The following is an 18,130-nucleotide window of genomic DNA, read 5'->3' as shown; positions in this document are numbered from 1 at the left end:
TTGACAACAACATTCACAAGCATACCATGGTCATGATTGGCAGATAGGGCTTGTGTGAATTCAAGTATAATATTGAAGTATGGCCGAAGATGTCCCAACAACAAGGTTTAAGACTCAAAAAGCTGACAACCTCTGCCTGATCAAACGGACTGGACCTAAGGATAGGACGATCGAGCGGCATCATTCCAAGGTCACAGAACTTGGTTTGAAGTACTGCTTGACCAAACAAAGGACAGCAATCGGCGTGCATGAACGCGCCTGCTAAGCGCCTTCCCAGGCTAATACATGCCGACAAAATTCTTATTGGATTATCATACATCCTCAGACATGCAGTTTCACACCCCCGTGCCAAATGCCGGCGGCTAGACAAGATGCATTCTCAGCCTGTCGTGCCCTGTATTAATTTCTATAAAACCCCCCATTGCATTCTCAACATTTTGATCACCAAATCACTCCTTCCTCTTTTCTACATCACTGACTATTCCAACCTTGGAAATTTCTACCACGACAGAATGAGTGCCTCCCGACTGAGAAACACGCTTTCTGCGCTGCACAGAAACAAGGAAACCTGGCCTAACCCAGAGCTCTCCATCGGTACATTTTGCGGCACGACCAAGGACAAGGTCAACTACTGGGAGGCGCAAGGACCTGCCCGAGAAGCCTTTGTCAACATCAGCACGAGCATCCAAGAGACCCTGAATGACGAATGTCTACGCGTACCTTCCTCGAGTACCCTTGTTTACGACGTCTATATGATTGGCAAAACTCCCGGCAAGGCGGTGCCTCACATCATGTTCTCCTGCAAGGCCTCTGAGTCTCGGAAAAAGGCTGTCGCGTTAGTACGCAAGTCTGACATCCTTGACCATTATCCTGGGATGGAACTCGGTCACTGGGAGTCCCCTCCTCACTTATTGAGTGTTTGAGGACGAGCCTGGATGGCAGGGCCTGCAGCGCCATCTATCTTGTAAGGTAGGACCGATTTCCGATGCTCGAGAAACCTCTAACAAGCTCGCCATAGCCTATCATGATACAGATACATTGTTGATACCGCAATGTTTAAAACCTCAGCAACCATTTTGCCCGAACACATCTTCGCCTGATCCAAAGTGTGAAAGGGACACCCTGTTTGTTACCTATCTGTCTCCCTATTACCAGGCTTTCGATCATGAACGGGACCCTGGTGCTTGTATCAGATTTGGCGGATCTTTCTATATGTACTTGTTTTTGTTGACCTGTTATTGTTACTTAGTATTGTTTTGCAATGCCTTGATTCATCGCAATAGGTTCCACAGAATTTGAAGATACATAGAGAAATCAAATTGAGTATCACGATGTTCTTCAATACGCCTACACCAGCTGTCTTGGTGCATACACCAACCCACACCCCATGGGTAGATACGCGCTTACAACTCCAAAGCCAACGAATAAAGGCGTCTGCAACGCTTCCGCAAACTGCACTCTCCTTTCAGGGCTGGGGGTAACCCTTGTCCACCTCTCTGGTTTTCTCGCCTCCTCAAGTCCCGTTCGCGCCCCGTCAAAGATTCTAATCTGACCTGCCTCACCGTACGTCTCCCAAGGCTGCTCGTCGTAGACCAAGCTCAGCATCGCATTCGAATACATATCCGCCATCACCTGAACCCTCTTAGGCGCCTCGGGCCCCGCAACAGAGGATAGTTGGTGCAAATAGCGATTATCAGACACGTGCACGGCGTACCATACTGCTCTCACCTGGGCCGATAGACTAATATTTCCAACACGCATTTATAGATAGCACGGGTATCTGTGTGAGACTGGGTTTGATAAGGATGGGCCGCGATTGCAGGTGTCCGGTTCGCTCTACATGATCTGATTCACAAGACATATGCTGTTGCAAGCTTTCTGCAGGTATGTCCATTTACACCCGCCATTAATTCGTACTACTATCTGGTGCGCATGCAGCAGCGTAGCATCGACGCCGGCAAGACGCCATGCGGTAGAAGGCTCCAGTTCTGGTCCGGGAGACTATGGTAATAGACCAGCATTGATATTGAGCATCATTGGCGTTTCTTGTTGAGAATCGTGGTAGAGAATAACCGGAAGAACCAGCGGTAGTCAGTACGGGCGTCCTTCCCAACCGGACTCCTACCGTATCAGGACCAGCCCAGCACAATGGAAGAATCCCCCTCGTCACGAGGCCAGAGAGATAAGCAGCTGGGCACCATTCATCAACTCCACCTTTACCCCGCGTTGTAACTGCGTCTTTCTGAGGTCTTCAACTCGCCGAGGCCAATTTCCCGCCTGAACATCGACAATGGCATCCAAACCAACAGTTCGCATCCCCATCATCGACATCAGCGGGTACCTCGCCGGCGATGCAACTTCAAAAGCAAAAGCCGTCTTGGAGATCCGCTCCGCCTGCGAAGAGCAAGGCTTCCTGCAGATAACGGGGCACAACGTCCCGCCCTCTATCCAAGAGGCCTTCCTCACGCAGATCGCGAAATTCTTCTCTCTACCGCTCGACGAGAAGGAGAGGGTCTCACAGGCTCATTCGCCATGTCATCGCGGGTACGAGCGCATCGGAGGCCAGAAACTCGATGAACTCGATGAGAAAGCGGGGCCAGATCAGAAGGAGGGGTTCTCTGTCCGACGTGAGAGACCGCTCGGTGGATTTCTACAGGGGCCGAATCAGTGGCCGGATCCGGCTGTGTTGCCTGAGTTCCAGAGGGCGTATATGGCGTACTTTGATGCGGTGCATGGGTTGTCGAGAAGCATGTTCCGGCTTATTGCGCTGAGTTTGGGGTTGGAGGAGGGCTATTTTGATTATTTTGCGGCTGATCCCGATGGTATGGTCTTTCGTAACCCACGGACCTTATGTTAAAGACTTAAGGAGCTTGCGCTTACAGGCATTTGCTAGGACTGTGCCTCTGTCGCGCGCACCATTACCCACCTACACCTCCCGACGCCGCAGGGCGAACGCGCGGAGTAGGCGCCCATACGGACTTCGGTGCGCTGACTCTACTACTACAAGACGATGGTAAGTACAACGCAGTTGCGGCCCTCAGGTTGGATTTCTAACATCTTATAGTCGGCGGTCTCGAAGTCCTCCACAAAGCAAGCAACACCTGGCACCACGTCCCACCGATCCCCGGCGCATATGTCTGCAACATCGGTGACCTGATGCAGCGGTGGACGAACGACCGGTACAAGTCAACAATGCACCGGGTAGTCTCTCCTCTGAGCGGGAAGGACCGGTACTCGTGTGCGTTTTTCAATGATGGCGCGCTTGATACGGTTGTTGAGTGTTTGCCCACTTGCGTTGAGCCTGGGGGTAAGCCGCATTATGGCCCGATCAGGGTCAAGGAGCATCTTGTTGCCCGGTATCAGCAGAGCTATGGGGCGGCGGGGACGGTTATTGGGGATGTGTAGAGGAACATGACATTCTTGTTTGTGGGTTAACTTCAATTATGTAGCTGTCAATCCAATTTCTGTCTGGATCGTCAAGTAGCTATGCCTATACCTACCTCAGCATCTCTCATCGAAGCCACTCCTTAAAAGTTTTTTAGGATGGTATCACTACAGAGCCTTGCCTGCTCCTCATGGAATGGAACCCTTGTATATAGAGCAACTTCCCACCCGCACTGAATGCACCGCTGCTCGTGTCGCAGTTGCTTCCATGCCTGCTTGAGGGCCGGCTGCACGTCGGCTTGCGAGATTTTGAATCCAACCTGGGCCCGTGCAAACATGGTGTAGTGCTTTCTGCCATCGCAAGCATTGGCTGACATCTACCCAGCAAGAACAAAGTATCCATCTATGCCGTCGATGGGGCGCTCCCAGCGGCGCTCTGAAAGATGACACCAGCTCATCGTGTACGGAGTTCAACGCATGACGAAAACCTAATGGGCAGAGGAGAGTGGTTCAGACGGAAAAGCTATTTAGGATTGATGTCTATGTAGCTCCCTCGGCATGTCATGGCCATCTATAAAAGAACGGCTGGGAAGGTCGCCGCATAGCACCCCATGGAGAAAGGCATGAAGCCGCCAACTGGGTGATTCACCAGCTGCGTTTAATTGCGCTTCGCGAACAATTTAGATGGAGGATCGAATAGACAGCGATCTCCGCGACGCGATCTCACGTTGATAGTCTAGTAGGTTGTCTAGGGCTGACGCCGCCGGCGACCCCGTGCGGCTGAGCCGTTACAGTACCCTGAGCGGGACTTTGTGTCCTACTTCCATTTAATTACAAGCCATACCACGCGTCTTCGACGGCTAGCTCTGGGTTGTTGGTGTCTTGATACCATCCCATTGCTAAGCAGGGTCGTTAGGGCTGTTACGGTGCGTATATTTGCGCACGGGGATAGATTTTGGAGTCGCGGGGCCCAGGATATGGTGACAGTTGGAGACAAGCAACTCCAGAGCTTGAAACTCCTTGATTCGGTTCGCAGGAGCAGCATTACTAGGATAGCCCTTCCAATCACGGATCAATTTCTTGCTCGAGCTTCTATCTATCGGCTTCCACGCCGAAGGTTTCAGCCACCACCCCCTCCTCCCTGTCAATCCAACGGCATCTACTCTCAACAGCCGATCTCTGCGCCGTTTCATGTACCCAAGAAGCATTTGCAAACACAGATATAGATGGTACCTTGTGCGACGTACAGATGAGGGAGCGTTCCTTATAAATCGCATCATCCCCATACCTGCCTAGTATCCGAATATCCTATTGTGCGTATAACACAATAGGCTTGGCCGTGCCTTGCGACGGCGTGGAATAGGTCTACAAATATAGACTGGCCATTCTTCAAGCTGGGGCGGCCTCACAGTGACGATCTCTGGAACGAATCCCTCAACCGGGAGATGACATATATTCATGAATCTGCAATAACATACAAAAGCGCTCTCCGACAACCTTGGATCAATAAAAGTCATCCTGAATAAGGAGCACCCAATCACAGCTGCGTCTTGTACTTATTTCAGCTTGTTGGACAAATTGTCAACAATCTTGCTCGTTACTAAAATCATCCACTCCGTTAGCTCGGTCAACTATATGGTACGGGGGTGTAAGGGCACGAACTATTCCGCGGCATCTCATCATCATTATCGATATCTATTTTCTCGAACTCCGCTCGTGCATCCTGCTCCGATATGCCGTGCTCCTTGCAGATGCGGATGGCTTCTTCTTTGGAGATCATCTCGGTGGACTCCGTGTCCTGGGGGATAGGTGAGTATATTGTCCTGCGGGTATACTTCCTCTGCCAACTACGTACCAGGGACATTGAGAGGCGATTCTTCTTGCCTTTTTGGTAGAGGGGGGTGCTTGTTCGCTCGGGTTCCTGGGCGCTGTGGTTAGATCCCATCCATAGGGAGGTAAGCTAGATATGCAGTGGGCGTCGTACCATGATGTGGGTTGGTTGTTGATGACGCGGTGTTGTAGTGTAAGAATATATTTGATGGAAGAGTTGAGAAACGAGGCTGTTCCTCTATATATAGACCGACGTAAACTGATCTTACGATGTGGTAAAGATGACATCATGTTGAGGTTATCCCCCCGGATGGCTTCATCCATGGATTGCTGCGCGTGATGTACCGCGACTACCATGATTTGTCACTAATTCTAAAGTTGCTGGCTCATGAACGTACTGGTCCGTTGTATGGTTGCCTCGTGTATGTTTCCGAGGCGCATGGCGGGCATCTGGCCAGCCGCTTCTCGTGCATGCTTGGTCAAGTGGCCCGACATATATCCTCGCGTTCTCTGGAATCACCGAAGAAACCTGGCGCGCGGTTAGATCAACCAACACAACACTCGAGAAGACATCTAAACATGGTGGGGATGTAGTGTCGGAATGTGAAACAGCCACTGAATGGGCGGGGGGCATTATCGGAGAATAGTCCCATTAGATAGGAGGTATCTGTTTCCATAAACAGACAAATGGGCTTTTTTACTTCCACAACCCCGGAAGATATTGACCCTGTGCCTCCTCGTAAAAGGAGACAAATACCACGAGGCACAAGATGCCTGTAGCTCAATGGAAGATTACAATTGCAGTGATTCCAGTGTTATCTTCCACCCCGTTTTCAACCTGGAAACTGCCCTAATGCTCCCGAGCGAAGCCCGTTCAATAGCTACACCACAAGGAAACCGACCAAGGCTCGAGCATGCCAACTTAAATCATTTCCACATATAGATAATGACCGCGAACTTTTGTCCTAGTTTAGGACAGCTGGCGAAGCAAAATTGCATCTTCTGGCGAAAACATCGAGTCCCTGATATGCGTTCTGATCCCTCCGTTTCCATCTGTTCATCCGAGCGGTATCACGCTTCCCGATCCCTTACGGATGGACATCCAGTGGCCTGAAGCTGAGAGTTTCCGCCGGAGTATCCGCTGGGGACCTTGGGAGTTCTCCAAAGCTTGGAATATATGCAGAGGCCCACCTTTACCGGCCTCGACAACGCCTGCATCCCTATGTGGTGATCGTGACTGGTTGACGGCTCAGCCTTATAGGGCTGGACATCCCCACTGAAGAAGCTTGAGCAGGCACCAAGATTTTGAGGCCCACTGTTCCTGTTAACAGGCATGATAGTACACCAGTCAGGTTGTCTTGCTATACCCGTCGCCTCCACTATGCCCACATGTCGTGGAATATGCTCAAATGTTAAGCGTTGAAGCACCATGGAGACACCAAGGTCCCCATGGTGGCCGTATATTAGGGGCACCAAGCAAGGATTATGATCTTTGTTAAACAGCAGCTCTCGCCAGTCTGCCTCTGAGCCCTTAAATTCAGTGAAACATGGCCACCTTCAACGCCTCCGAGGTCAACCTCCACACAGCCAGCCAGGCAGATGTGCTCTGCTACTACGCCATCTCCGACAATGACTACAACGGGCACCTCGGAGCCCGCATCTCCTCCATCTTTGTCATCCTCTTCGTCTCCACCGCATTCACTTTCTTCCCCGTCGTTTCCAAGAGCCTTCCCAGCTGGAAAATCCCACACAGCGTGTACATCTTCGCGCGGTACTTCGGAACAGGCGTTATCCTAGCCACAGCATTCATCCACCTCCTCGATCCAGCCTACAAGCGCATCGGGCCGAAGACCTGCGTCGGGGTGTCGGGGTACTGGGGCGAGTACTCGTGGTGTGCGGCGATTGTGCTTGCCGCCGTGGTGGGGATCTTCCTGCTTGATCTCGCGGCTGAGGTGTACGTCGAGAGGAAGTACGGCATCGAGCGCGATGAGACTGCCACCACGGCCTTCATCACGCAAGCTCCACGGACCGACGCAGCTCACACAACCGAGCTCGAGCAAGCTTCCAAAGAACCCGCCCAACACTCTACCACCCCGTCATCAGACTCGAACTCCCAGACAGCCTCACGCGCCTTCTCGCAGCAAATCGCCGCATTCCTAATCCTCGAATTCGGCATCATCTTCCACTCCGTCATAATCGGCCTGAATCTAGGCGTGACGGGCTCCGAATTCGCGACCCTTTATCCCGTCCTCGTCTTCCACCAGTCCTTCGAGGGCCTGGGGATCGGCGCCAGACTGTCCGCGATCCCCTTTCCAAAGCACAAACGATCACTCTCGTATATACTGTGCTTGTTGTACGGTCTTACAACGCCCATCTCCATTGCGATTGGCCTGGGCCTTAGGACAAGCTATAATCCCAAGAGCAAGGAGAGCTTGATTATCCAGGGTGTCTTCAATGCGGTTTCGGCGGGGGTGTTGATTTATTCTGCGCTTGTGGAGTTGCTGGCACGAGACTTTCTGTTCGATCCGCAGAGGACGAAGAAGAGGGCGCAGTTGGTCTATATGGTGTTTTGTGTGTTGCTTGGGGCGGGGATTATGTGCTTGATTGGGAAGTGGGCGTGAGGTTCATCTTGAGTAGGATGGAATGCGGCGGTTTGGATTTCGATTTGGGATGTTTTGATGAAGGGGGCATATGTAGGAATCTAGAGCTGGAGTCTATTAGAATATTCAGTGTCCACGGGTTCCAAACCGGCATTCTGAAATCAGACAGCTTTTCCGACACGTTTTCTCAGGGCGAGTTTGCAACTGCTGTAGAATTAGGCATATCTAGATATTGTTTCCTTCGCTTGCGTCCCTGTTTGTCAACAGATGGACTTATTAGCCAAATTGGACCATCCTAAAGACATGATAGACGGTTAGCTGGTAAGCCTAGTGGTGTATCTTTAGCTGACTAGAGGCTCTCCAACAATGAGTCATGATGGCTCATTCTTGATTATCTCCAACGCTTGACAGTTCAGGCTAAGACATGATAAGCCTTCAGATCCGATGTCACGTTGATCCAGAATGAAGCCTCCCTCTCTGCTATATATAATTGCTTCCACCTCCAAGAAGTGGTAACCGTGAACCATTCTACCGAAATCTGATTATGGGCACCCAAGCCACATACCTCCCCCCATCTCTCAGTACTGAGACAATAAGAACATTGATCACTTCGCTCGATCTACCAACCCCCACATCCATCAAACCACTTCAAGTCCGAGCAGCCTTCCACACCATCTACCTCATCACCTTCCCACCCTCATCCAACATCACCGCACGCTCAAATCCCAATGGCACAATCACCCTCGTCCTGCGCGTCTCCGGCCGCCAACTGCCGGATATCAAAACCCGCAACGAAGTCGGAGTCATGACCTGGGTGCGCCGAAACACGACGATCCCCGTCCCCGCAGTGCTACGCTTCGACAACTCAGAAGAGAACCCCATTGGGCATGAGTTCACGCTCCTGGAGATGGCGCCGGGCGTCAGTGTCGACCAGATCTACGACAAATTGTCCGATGAGGAAAAGACGTCGCTTGTCCGACAGTTAACGGACTATCTCATCCAGCTGCATGCGAAGCCTTGGGATGAGGGGTATGTGGGCGGTCTTAAGCTAAGCGAAGGAAAAGTCACGCGTGGGCCACCGATTGATGAGAACTTCTGGCAGATGCCTGACCTGCAGAAGTACTGGTTTGAATCTGAACTTCCAACCAAAGAGACGCTGGAGACGCTCAACCCCATTTCCCCGGACGGATTCTCCCGCTATGTCGACTACACCATTGGGTGTCTGGAGCGGTACATCCACGCGATCGAAGTCCATCCCTCACTCGAGACGTATAGAGACATGATACCTCGTATCCGCGCCTTCATCACACAGCTCCAAAAAGAAGAGAACACCTCCGACCTGAACCATGTCACCTACGTCCTCGCCCACAAAGATCTGCACTTCGCAAACATCATGTGCGCCCCCTCCCAACCCGGCTGTCCCATCACCGCCGTACTAGACTGGGAATTTAGCGGGGTTGTGCCAGCACCGCGGTGGAATCCGCCACGCGCGTTCCTGTGGAATATGAAATGGGCACCGGAGGATAAGGCGGAGCAATCGCGGATGGAAGGGTTGTTTGAGAAGATTTGCCTAGAGAAGGGCGCGGGCCATCTACTTGAGGAGATGACGTTGAATGATAAGCAAGAGCAGATGCAGACGGCTGTTAACCATATTAGGGCTATTGTGGAGGTTTGTCCGAGGGGTCAGGCGGGGGATAAAGTTGGGAAGTGGAGGGAGGTTGCGGAGAGGGCGATGGATGCTTTTACCTAGGGCTTCATATCGCCAGTCATGGTATTCTCCAAATACGTCCAAGAAATCACGAAATTAGAGGACTCCCTTGGTTTTAATGCTTGTAGATCGCTCTGGACTATGGCGAACCTCCAACCATGCTACCACAGTAATCACAATATCACCACTTAAACCCCGCATGCAAATCCCCCCTCCTAACCATATCCGCCCTCTTCGCCTTCCCCGCCGAACTCTCCTCCCCCGTAAGCAAGTCCGTCTCGCTCCCAATCATGCTAGAGATCTTCATCACATCCATCAACTGCACGACCTCATCACGCGTCCTCCAGCCCAGCTCGGTTGGGAACCGCTCGTGTCGGAAGAAGTACTCCACCAACTCCCTGCTCACGGTCCCGTTATCAAAGCTCCCGAAGGCGACAATAGGCGCTGCAACCTCGCCGAGGCTGAACTGTTCTGTGGATGCGGTGAACGTGTATGTTGGATTAAATGCGCGCGAGGTAATCTGCCGCGCGAGCTTGCTGTTCGCCAGCATGGCGGGCGTCAGGGTGTCATTCGTCCAGTAGGATGTTGTCTCGGCGAATATGGAGGCGTTGAAGATGTGGCTGTTGCCGAAGAAGGCGTCCGTTCGACTGTAAAAGACCATCAGTTAGCGAAGTTCTTGACTATATCCCCTGGATCAGCTAGGTAAACATACCTAAGGCTAGCGTCATGCTCGAGGATGTTATGCTGGTTCAACTGGTCCAAAGTAAACCACGTCGCATTAGGCTCGGGATTAACAACGATGGCCATGTCGAACATCAGCGAGGCGAGTGTGGCATTGAAGTTCAGTGCCTTTCCTAGGCCGTCGATGACTTTGTCGCGCGTGATGTTGCGCCCGTCGTGGGGGAGGAAGTTGTGGTTTGCGAGCGTGTTCATCATCGGGCAGGGGCCTCGGTCTGTGCAGCAGGTATTAGACGCAGTTATCAAGGAATACCGCTATTTGACACGGTGTTTGCTTGCGTACAATCGCTTGCACTGGGAGGGATCCAGTGGGAGATATCGCCAGCCCCGTAATGGGGACTGGCGGAGGCGAGACCGAGGACGGTCATTACGGAGGTCGCGAGCTTCATGTTGAGTTTTGGTGTGATAATCATAGAGGCCTAGTGATCCTTTTGGCGGCAGAGCGGCCATTTATACCTATCCATCTCCATTCCACCCGTGTCTCGGCAAGAATAATTCAAGCCACCATGACGCCCCTGCTGCAGATCATCTAGGTAACCTCCATTATCAAACCGAGTGCTCTCCACAACTCTACAAATGTGCCAATAGAATCTGATTCTTTACTACTCGCCTCATTGTATAAGTGGCTATGTCAATCCCCACATCTCGTACTCGTACGCTTGTCCGGTTGCGGCCATCCGAGATCTCCGAGCAGGCGAAAGGTACGAGTACGAGCCCGAACCCGAGTTGTTAAAACGTTGGGTCTTGCAGGTTCCTCCTTTATTTTAAATAATGACCAGTGGAAGGCTAGGGATTATTATACTGCCTAAATGCATGGTGTTTATGCATCAAGACTGCTTGAGGAAGATTCGGTCACCGGCAGCACAAGCTCCCGCCACCTTTTGTGACGAAGCTTGGATTCTTAAGTTGGTCGGGAGAAGTGCTAAGAATAGCTGCTAATCCCGAATCTTCCCCGTTCGCCAAATGAAAGACGTGGCTGAGTTGGGGAAGTGTTGAAAGGTGTGATAATAGATTACCAAGCTACCTAGTACGGGCCTGCTTGGTGGACTTTCGATATTAGTGACCCTGAGGCAACTCGGAATGATTTATTTGAGGGCAAACTTTAGCCATTTATTATTATTATTATTGTTATTACAGTCCTCTTCAACCTGGCTTTGTTGACTCTGACAAACATTACTTTCTATCTTCCTTGTCAGGTCTCTGGACTTGTTCTCTTGTTTTAAAACGCAAACGCTTCTGGACGAGCATTTAGCGCTTGCATGAAAGAAACATTTGAGTGCAACAATCATCGATATGCAGTAAAGAAATGCACTGGACAAAGCAAATACGGTGCAGGATGGGTATAAAAAGACATGGCCAATCTAAACCCTTTCCCTAATAGCTACCACTCCATTTTCCTGGAGTTTAGGTTTCACTTAATTCAAACGCACTCTACATACATCTACCACAATAACTATAATCAGCCATGCTCCCCCGCAGGATCTACCTCAGCGTCGCCGACTGCCCAGACGTCGACTTCAACTGCGCATTAAGCAGGGGAGGATGAGGGCGATTATGCAGGAGTTTAGGGCGGGAAGGAGGCCTTAGGTAGAGCATTCCACCAGGCAGGAATGGAGCGAAGTGTGCGTGTACGTACAGCAGGGGTGCAATATAAGTTGTTTCTTGGATTAAGGAGAGCTACGTCCTTGGATTTATGTAGATTGTTTGGCAGCATAGAGATCTGGGCACCCTGAGCAGCAGGAACTCCTTTGCAGTATGGAACCTATGGTATTCTTGCGCCGAGTTGGGGCAAACAATACGGGGATAGGTATGGATAGATGCGATGTACGGTGAGAGGAACGTGGTTCTTCTCATTTGATGTCATCACCAGCATTGACCAGATACTTTGCTATCTAGCTGTCTACTATGGTACTAAGCATTTTGGGTAGTTTTCAATAGACCTAACATCTGTCCTATTTGATCCTTCAATTTAGCCTTATGGAAGTGAAATAACATGGAATGACATGACATGATATGAAATAATGTGAAATAGCATGAAAAGATGTTTGAAAGATAAAACAAGCAGTCCGGCACCAAGGAATCACCGGTGACCTAGTACTCCCACGCTAAGACCACCACCTCATGATTATGAACGATGTGATCCTCATAATCAGCAGTATCGTTAGCAAAAAGGCCCTTGACGTCCAAATCTCCAGCATCTGGCCAACGATGCAGGAAGACCTCGCTGACGAACGGATTAGTCTTCAGATGGATGTAGCTGACATCCTCCCTGTCCAAATCATCGTCAAACGCCTCGCCCGCAAACCGACAGCCCAAATACTTGCGGAGCATGTATTGGAATATCTGGATTGGTGGCGGAGGAGTCGGGTACAGCTCACTCCCAGGTCCCTCGGCCCAGTGATTCGGCTGCTCGGAATACGAGTGCATGGTATAGAGGATGGATCGCATGTATGGAGCCGATTCGTGCCACGCAGGGGCTCCGGCTATGCTGTCCTCGTGCTCGACAGGGCCATGCAGCAGCAGGGTATTGTGTGCGTCTCGCGAGTTGTTCGGCATCTGAATGATCTCTGGGTAGAAGTGGCCGAGTGGGATGACTGTTATGTGTGAGAAATCCTGTCCTGCCTCGTAGTCAAGCGGTTGGAGCCGCCACAGCGCATCTTCGAAGGTCGGGTTGAGGAGGGCTACGGAGAAGGCTAGACAATCTACCATCTCCTTCAGCAGGACATCAGCGGGGTCTTGGGCTAGATCGCGTGCGCGGAGCTCGGTTTGGTTCTTCATTAGCTCTGCCAGGGGTCCGTAGATGGGCTCGTGCTTGTGGTGGGCCTCGAAGTTGAAGACGGGGTATTTGAGGAAATGGGCCATTTCCCACGGCCTGAGTAGGGGGCCAAAGTGGCTTGCGTCCTCCATCCGGTCGCCGTAGTAGTTGAAGGACGATGGGGGGCTGCCGTGCTTACCTGCCGGTGACAGAGGGTCTTGGTATGCACCACACAGGACGGCGCCCATTAGGAAGAACCGGTAGATTGCGCGGTGGAAGTTCTCCTGCCAGATGGACCATGTTGCAGGATCGTGTCTGATAGTTGCATCGCACTCTCGGCCCCATTCGAACTTGTTCAGGACGATGTCTTCGATGCATTTGACCAGGTGCTGCCACTGGCGCAGGTCGCGTAGATCCTCCGCGGTGGGTCGTCGGGCTTTTAGGGTCAAGGTGTCAAGGGGAAAAGGATTCGGTGGGAGCTCGCCGTGATTGAAATGCTCAAGAACGATTCTCGTTGCGCGGATGGTCATCAGAGCGTCCTCGAACGCAGGGGTTTGGCGCTGTGCTATGTTTCCAAGGATAGAAAGTCTGTTTTCGTCGAAGACTTCCTGCAGGTGCTTGCAGCTGGAGGCAAACGTAAGAGCTTCGGATGGGGTGTCACAGCTTTTGAGTATCGCAATTAGGCATTCAGGAGGGAGCGTAATGAGGGACGCCATGGTGAGTGGTGTGAGTTGGAGGGGTTCGTAGGTTGTTGGGAGAAGGGAAAGGGAAGGTATTCTCCATGATCTATATAGATTATTAGATGAAGCTCTGGAGTTGGTGTCTAGAGCTCTGGAGCACGGTGAATGTTAGAACAGCTAGCCTTCCATTCACTGTCGGGCTCTCTATTCACCGTTGAGCTCTGCATTTACTCCAGATCTCTGCTTGGCTAGGCAGGCAAGAACAGGTCTGGAAGCTGGGCCTTGTTCCCGGCAAGCCCTAACAAAGCCTTCAAGGCAGTTTTGCTCTCGGCTTTGCCCATGGCCTTTCAGTCAACCTTGGAAGCCCTTTCACTCTGTACAATGAAGTCTGACGAGGAGCATAGCACAAAGCAACGTTCAAAAGAGATATAGGCTTTCAACAATAAATACAAAGCAGACAACGACCTCAGCATCTTTCAACACAACAACTTTTGTGCATGGAAAAGGGGCGCAAGTACAGTGCCCTTATAAATACAATGCCCGTGTCCGTTGCCCTACCTCTTTCCATATTGAACACCATCCACACATCGTTCTATACACGATATGATCAACACAATCATCACACTAATCTACACATCAATTACCACCATCATGTCAAGCATCATCCCCTGCCCACCCCTATCACTCCGCCCCCCAACCCCTACACCTTCGACACCCAGTAAGTCCAGCCTCTCAAGCGTACAAACAATGCACGACCCCGACTGCCCCTGCTCCTACGAGCTCTACCTCGGGATAAGCAAGCCATACGCCCCCCTCGGCCGCCTCTGGGTCCTCGTGCTCGTCGACGCCGCAACCAGAAAGGCAATCTGGTACTGGTCGAAGCCTGACCCCGAAGATTCCGAGCCAAGCGGCAGCTCAATCTGGCCCTTGCCTTGGTCAAAGCCAAACCCTGACGCAAACGTAAACTACATACGCACGCGCAGCAAGCGCCTTGTATTCAGGCGCTCGGAGTTCGCAGATACATTGCTCCTTGGCACGATCCAGGCGGAGGATTACGGTACGTTCCAGGATATCTTCTATGAGCTTGATCTTACGTGGAATAAGAAGTTTGTGGCGATGTTCGTGGCGAATTTGGCGAGGTTGGGGCTCATTGAGAATGGTGTTGCGAGGGATGTTCTTATGGCTAGTTGGGTTGGTGGGTATCAGTGGAGGTTCCTGGATGTGAAGGTCCCTGCTGATGATGAGGCTGGGAGTAACTTGGAGGATGAAGTTTTGAATGACGATAATGTGGGCACTACGTTTGAGTCTAGTAGGGAGGGTTTCTTCGGGATGGAGTGGGATAAGCACTGTTAAATAGGCGAAAGCCTGGTTTAATCGTTCGTTTAAGTGTAAGTTGCTTTTATATATGCATTTGCTGATACAAGAATTGTATTCATCTTTCTTCTTCTATGTTCAGTAATAATTTCCAAGAAAGACCACAATATAACTGCTTACGAGGAGTAAAGATCATGTACGTAGCAAACCTCTACTTCTCCTTCGCCCGGTCCTTGATACTCAAATCCTCTGCATAAGCATCAACATGGTACCTCTTGAACCTCCTAGTCGGCACCTTCGCCGCAAACATTATGTCCAGCTCCTCGAACGTCCTTCCCTTCGTCTCGGTCAATCTGAAGAAGCCCCAGATGAGGACTAGAAAGCCACTGCCAAACCAAAAGAAGCCCGTCTTCCCTCGCCAGTTCCAGGCCGTCGGATTCATGAAATACGGCTCAATGACATTTGCCACCAAGATAGCGACGTAGTACGTACTCCTCCCCAGCACAATGGTCTTCGAACGTAGTCGGGTCGATGAGACCTCCGGTGCAATGGACCATCCCAGCGGTCCAACAGTGAGGGAATAAGTGAACAACCAGATGATGCACAGCGACGACTGCGCCCACTTCACACCACTCCTGTCCCGGACCAGGTCCAAGATCCCAATGATGAACAGGTAAACGCACATCATCCCTATACCACCGAGGTACATCGAGCGGCGGCCAAACCCCTTCATCAAAAACCACGAAAGAATCGTCCCAATGAACGCAATCGCCGTCCCACCAAGCGCAAGCTTGTACGCATCATCCGGGCTCATCCCCGCCTGCTCGAAGAAGTACGTCCCCGAGTACGCAAACTGACTACCAGCAAGGACCTGGCCGGCGAACGTAACGCAGGCGATCTCCGTCCGGCGCAGATTCGAGCCCCGAAGACAATCGAGATACGAGCTGCCCGCCTCGATCTCTGCCTCGATGTCATTGGTATGGATCATCATGGCCACGACCTTTCGCGCATTATCACTCTCGCTCTCCGCCATAAGACCTTGTACCGTCTTCTCCGCGGCGCCGTATTGCCCGTGCCGGACCAGCCACCACGGCGACTCGGGCATGAAGATCGCGATGACGAATAACGGCGCCGGCCAGATCCATTGTACGGCGAAGGGAATGCGGTAAGACCATTCGTCCGGCCGGTTGAGGAGGCTTTGGAGCACGCCCATTGACAGGAACTGTCCGATCGCGAAGCACATGTTTGTGTACGCCGTTAGGTACGAGCGTAGGGCCATGGGCAGGAGCTCGGAGGAGTAGGCGGGGCCGATTGTGGCGAACATTCCCCAGGGTATGCCTGCATTGTCAGCCCGGTGAACTGGCTGCCATTGCCATTGCCTTACTGAAGATTGATGACTGGGATGGATGAGACTCACCACAAAGAACCTGCCCAGCAACCTGCGCCCCAACGCTCTTCCCAAAGAAACTGACAAAGATGAACGCACACATGCAGAGACAAGCACCCATGAACACCCTCTTGAACCCGTAGTGCTTAATAAAGTATCCGTTCAGAAACGCTCCAATAATACAACCCGCGTTCCCGCCCGCCCCGAGGGCAGACTGCCACTTGCCAGGGACTTCGTACCCATGTGCGTACTCCCGCCCGAATTGCCGCTTAAACTCAGGATACGCGTAGAAATTGCCAATCAGATTCGTATCGTAGCCTTCCATGATGATGGACATCGAGATGGTGAGCGACCAGATCACGGCCCAGGGGTAGGCGCGTAGGGCTTGTCGCACGGTCATGGAGTGCTCGGCGGCGTTGGCGGCTTGAGCTTCTTTGGTGCTGGTGTGCCATTGGCCGTCGTTCGTCTTTTCGACATCGCCGCTGAATTGTTCTTCGACGTGAAGGGATGCTGGGGAGTCATTGGTTTTCTCCATTATTGCTGGCTTCCCGTGGTAAGGCAGCTAGAGCAAGAAAACTACCCCAACTAGCCTGGGGTACGAGGGCCATTAAGTAGCAAATAGACCTGTACCATGACGTGCTTTGCATCCAAGCTTCGAATTTAGCCGTATGTAAAGTCCGACGGCGCCGCGGTGTCATGCGCCTCCTAAGGCTGCTTTCTTTGTTAATCCAATGGCACGATGTCGATCCCTTCATTCCCCACGGGGTAAATAGCGCGCATTCCATGAGAGTACCGGCTAATGGAGGGCATGGTTATGATTGGACAATTCAAATCCCTTGGATGCGGTGTTGAGGCGCTGCGAATGGTGGATTTGCCAGATCGAAGGATTCGGATGCAGGCCGGCCTGCTCGGCATGCCAATCAACGCTACAATCCACTTGTCGCCAACGGATTGCTCCGAGGATGTAAAAGAGGGGTGGGTGATGTCTCTGCCAGGGCTGCGAGATTATCCGGTGCTTTTCCGTCGTGTCCGGAGTTCCCCAGGTCCTGGATGTATTAACTAAGGCCATTCTGCCGCAATCTGATGCCTGAGACAGTTGTCCAATATGGCCAACAGTTACGATGACTTCTCATTGTCGCGCTCAAAAGCAGCCCTTTTAGGTTGTAGAAGGAAGCACTAAGTGGACGGTGATCTGGGGGTAGGTAAGCGCAGAGACAGGGATGAGAATCATCTTGCATAGAGATTCCTCATCATTAGATAGTAGCGTAGAAAGAGCCTTACTACTCATACCATAGTACAGTATAACTCCAATTTTGTCCCCTGTTCGGTGCACCGTTAATGGTAAGTAAAATAACGTCTATGTAGAAGCAAGACCTGAAACGGTACGGATGGATGCCTGATGGTTTATACTTCGTGGATGTGCTAATGGTATGCCAATATATACAGCAAGCAGGGAATGATATGGTAGTAATATCTGCATTTATTTATGTGAATGGCCAAAGATGTTTCAAGCGCCCCAACTTAATTCCCAACTAGGCACATGTTTTATCGCGAACCTCGGGTGGAACTATGGCACCGTACTATCTCTTCCTTCTCTTTAGCTATTGCTGGCGATAACATGCCCTTGGCAACTCATTTTGTAATGTAGCAACGCAGCTAAACGCAACGTACAACCACGGGTGGCTTGTTTCCAAAAAGCGCCTAACGCATCCTAGCGTGCACCAGGTAACAAAT

The 18,130-nt window shown here is 51.5% G+C and overlaps 9 protein-coding genes across 9 annotated transcripts; 5 read left to right on the top strand and 4 right to left on the bottom strand.

Annotated features, from left to right (window-relative positions):
- Nucleotides 1–512: 512 nt before the first annotated feature.
- Nucleotides 513–923, top strand: DSM5745_08534 (uncharacterized protein; the record flags this gene model as incomplete). Its single annotated transcript, XM_026750550.1, has 1 exon — nucleotides 513–923. The coding sequence occupies one exon, from the start codon at nucleotides 513–515 to the stop codon at nucleotides 921–923; it is 411 nt and encodes a 136-aa protein (XP_026600563.1).
- A 1,367-nt stretch (nucleotides 924–2,290) lies between these two features.
- Nucleotides 2,291–3,405, top strand: DSM5745_08533 (isopenicillin N synthase family dioxygenase; the record flags this gene model as incomplete). Its single annotated transcript, XM_026750549.1, has 3 exons — nucleotides 2,291–2,822; nucleotides 2,894–3,013; nucleotides 3,065–3,405. 3 exons carry the CDS (start codon nucleotides 2,291–2,293, stop codon nucleotides 3,403–3,405), a joined length of 993 nt encoding a protein of 330 aa, XP_026600562.1.
- A 1,535-nt stretch (nucleotides 3,406–4,940) lies between these two features.
- DSM5745_08532 (uncharacterized protein) lies at nucleotides 4,941–5,371 on the bottom strand (the record flags this gene model as incomplete). The annotated part of the gene is made up of 4 exons (XM_026750548.1): nucleotides 4,941–4,984; nucleotides 5,047–5,182; nucleotides 5,240–5,305; nucleotides 5,369–5,371. 4 exons carry the CDS (start codon nucleotides 5,369–5,371, stop codon nucleotides 4,941–4,943), a joined length of 249 nt encoding a protein of 82 aa, XP_026600561.1.
- A 1,390-nt stretch (nucleotides 5,372–6,761) lies between these two features.
- On the top strand, nucleotides 6,762–7,835 carry zrfA (high-affinity Zn(2+) transporter ZRT1; the record flags this gene model as incomplete). Its single annotated transcript, XM_026750547.1, has 1 exon — nucleotides 6,762–7,835. The coding sequence occupies one exon, from the start codon at nucleotides 6,762–6,764 to the stop codon at nucleotides 7,833–7,835; it is 1,074 nt and encodes a 357-aa protein (XP_026600560.1).
- Nucleotides 7,836–8,358: 523 nt separating this feature from the next.
- On the top strand, nucleotides 8,359–9,564 carry DSM5745_08530 (phosphotransferase family protein; the record flags this gene model as incomplete). The annotated part of the gene is made up of 1 exon (XM_026750546.1): nucleotides 8,359–9,564. One exon carries the CDS (start codon nucleotides 8,359–8,361, stop codon nucleotides 9,562–9,564), a length of 1,206 nt encoding a protein of 401 aa, XP_026600559.1.
- Nucleotides 9,565–9,703: 139 nt separating this feature from the next.
- Nucleotides 9,704–10,649, bottom strand: DSM5745_08529 (peroxidase family protein; the record flags this gene model as incomplete). Its single annotated transcript, XM_026750545.1, has 3 exons — nucleotides 9,704–10,169; nucleotides 10,235–10,475; nucleotides 10,544–10,649. The coding sequence occupies 3 exons, from the start codon at nucleotides 10,647–10,649 to the stop codon at nucleotides 9,704–9,706; spliced, it is 813 nt and encodes a 270-aa protein (XP_026600558.1).
- A 1,702-nt stretch (nucleotides 10,650–12,351) lies between these two features.
- Nucleotides 12,352–13,731, bottom strand: DSM5745_08528 (uncharacterized protein; the record flags this gene model as incomplete). The annotated part of the gene is made up of 1 exon (XM_026750544.1): nucleotides 12,352–13,731. One exon carries the CDS (start codon nucleotides 13,729–13,731, stop codon nucleotides 12,352–12,354), a length of 1,380 nt encoding a protein of 459 aa, XP_026600557.1.
- Nucleotides 13,732–14,442: 711 nt separating this feature from the next.
- DSM5745_08527 (uncharacterized protein) lies at nucleotides 14,443–15,038 on the top strand (the record flags this gene model as incomplete). The annotated part of the gene is made up of 2 exons (XM_026750543.1): nucleotides 14,443–14,964; nucleotides 15,009–15,038. 2 exons carry the CDS (start codon nucleotides 14,443–14,445, stop codon nucleotides 15,036–15,038), a joined length of 552 nt encoding a protein of 183 aa, XP_026600556.1.
- Nucleotides 15,039–15,220: 182 nt separating this feature from the next.
- DSM5745_08526 (uncharacterized protein) lies at nucleotides 15,221–16,931 on the bottom strand (the record flags this gene model as incomplete). Its single annotated transcript, XM_026750542.1, has 2 exons — nucleotides 15,221–16,347; nucleotides 16,394–16,931. 2 exons carry the CDS (start codon nucleotides 16,929–16,931, stop codon nucleotides 15,221–15,223), a joined length of 1,665 nt encoding a protein of 554 aa, XP_026600555.1.
- Nucleotides 16,932–18,130: the final 1,199 nt, after the last annotated feature.

Source organism: Aspergillus mulundensis (genome assembly GCF_003369625.1).
Source record: "Aspergillus mulundensis strain DSM 5745 chromosome Unknown scaffold_10, whole genome shotgun sequence".
Lineage (NCBI taxonomy): Eukaryota > Fungi > Ascomycota > Eurotiomycetes > Eurotiales > Aspergillaceae > Aspergillus > Aspergillus mulundensis.
The sequence above is the reverse complement of the archived record's forward strand: the minus strand, read 5'-3'. Positions and strand labels throughout refer to the sequence as shown.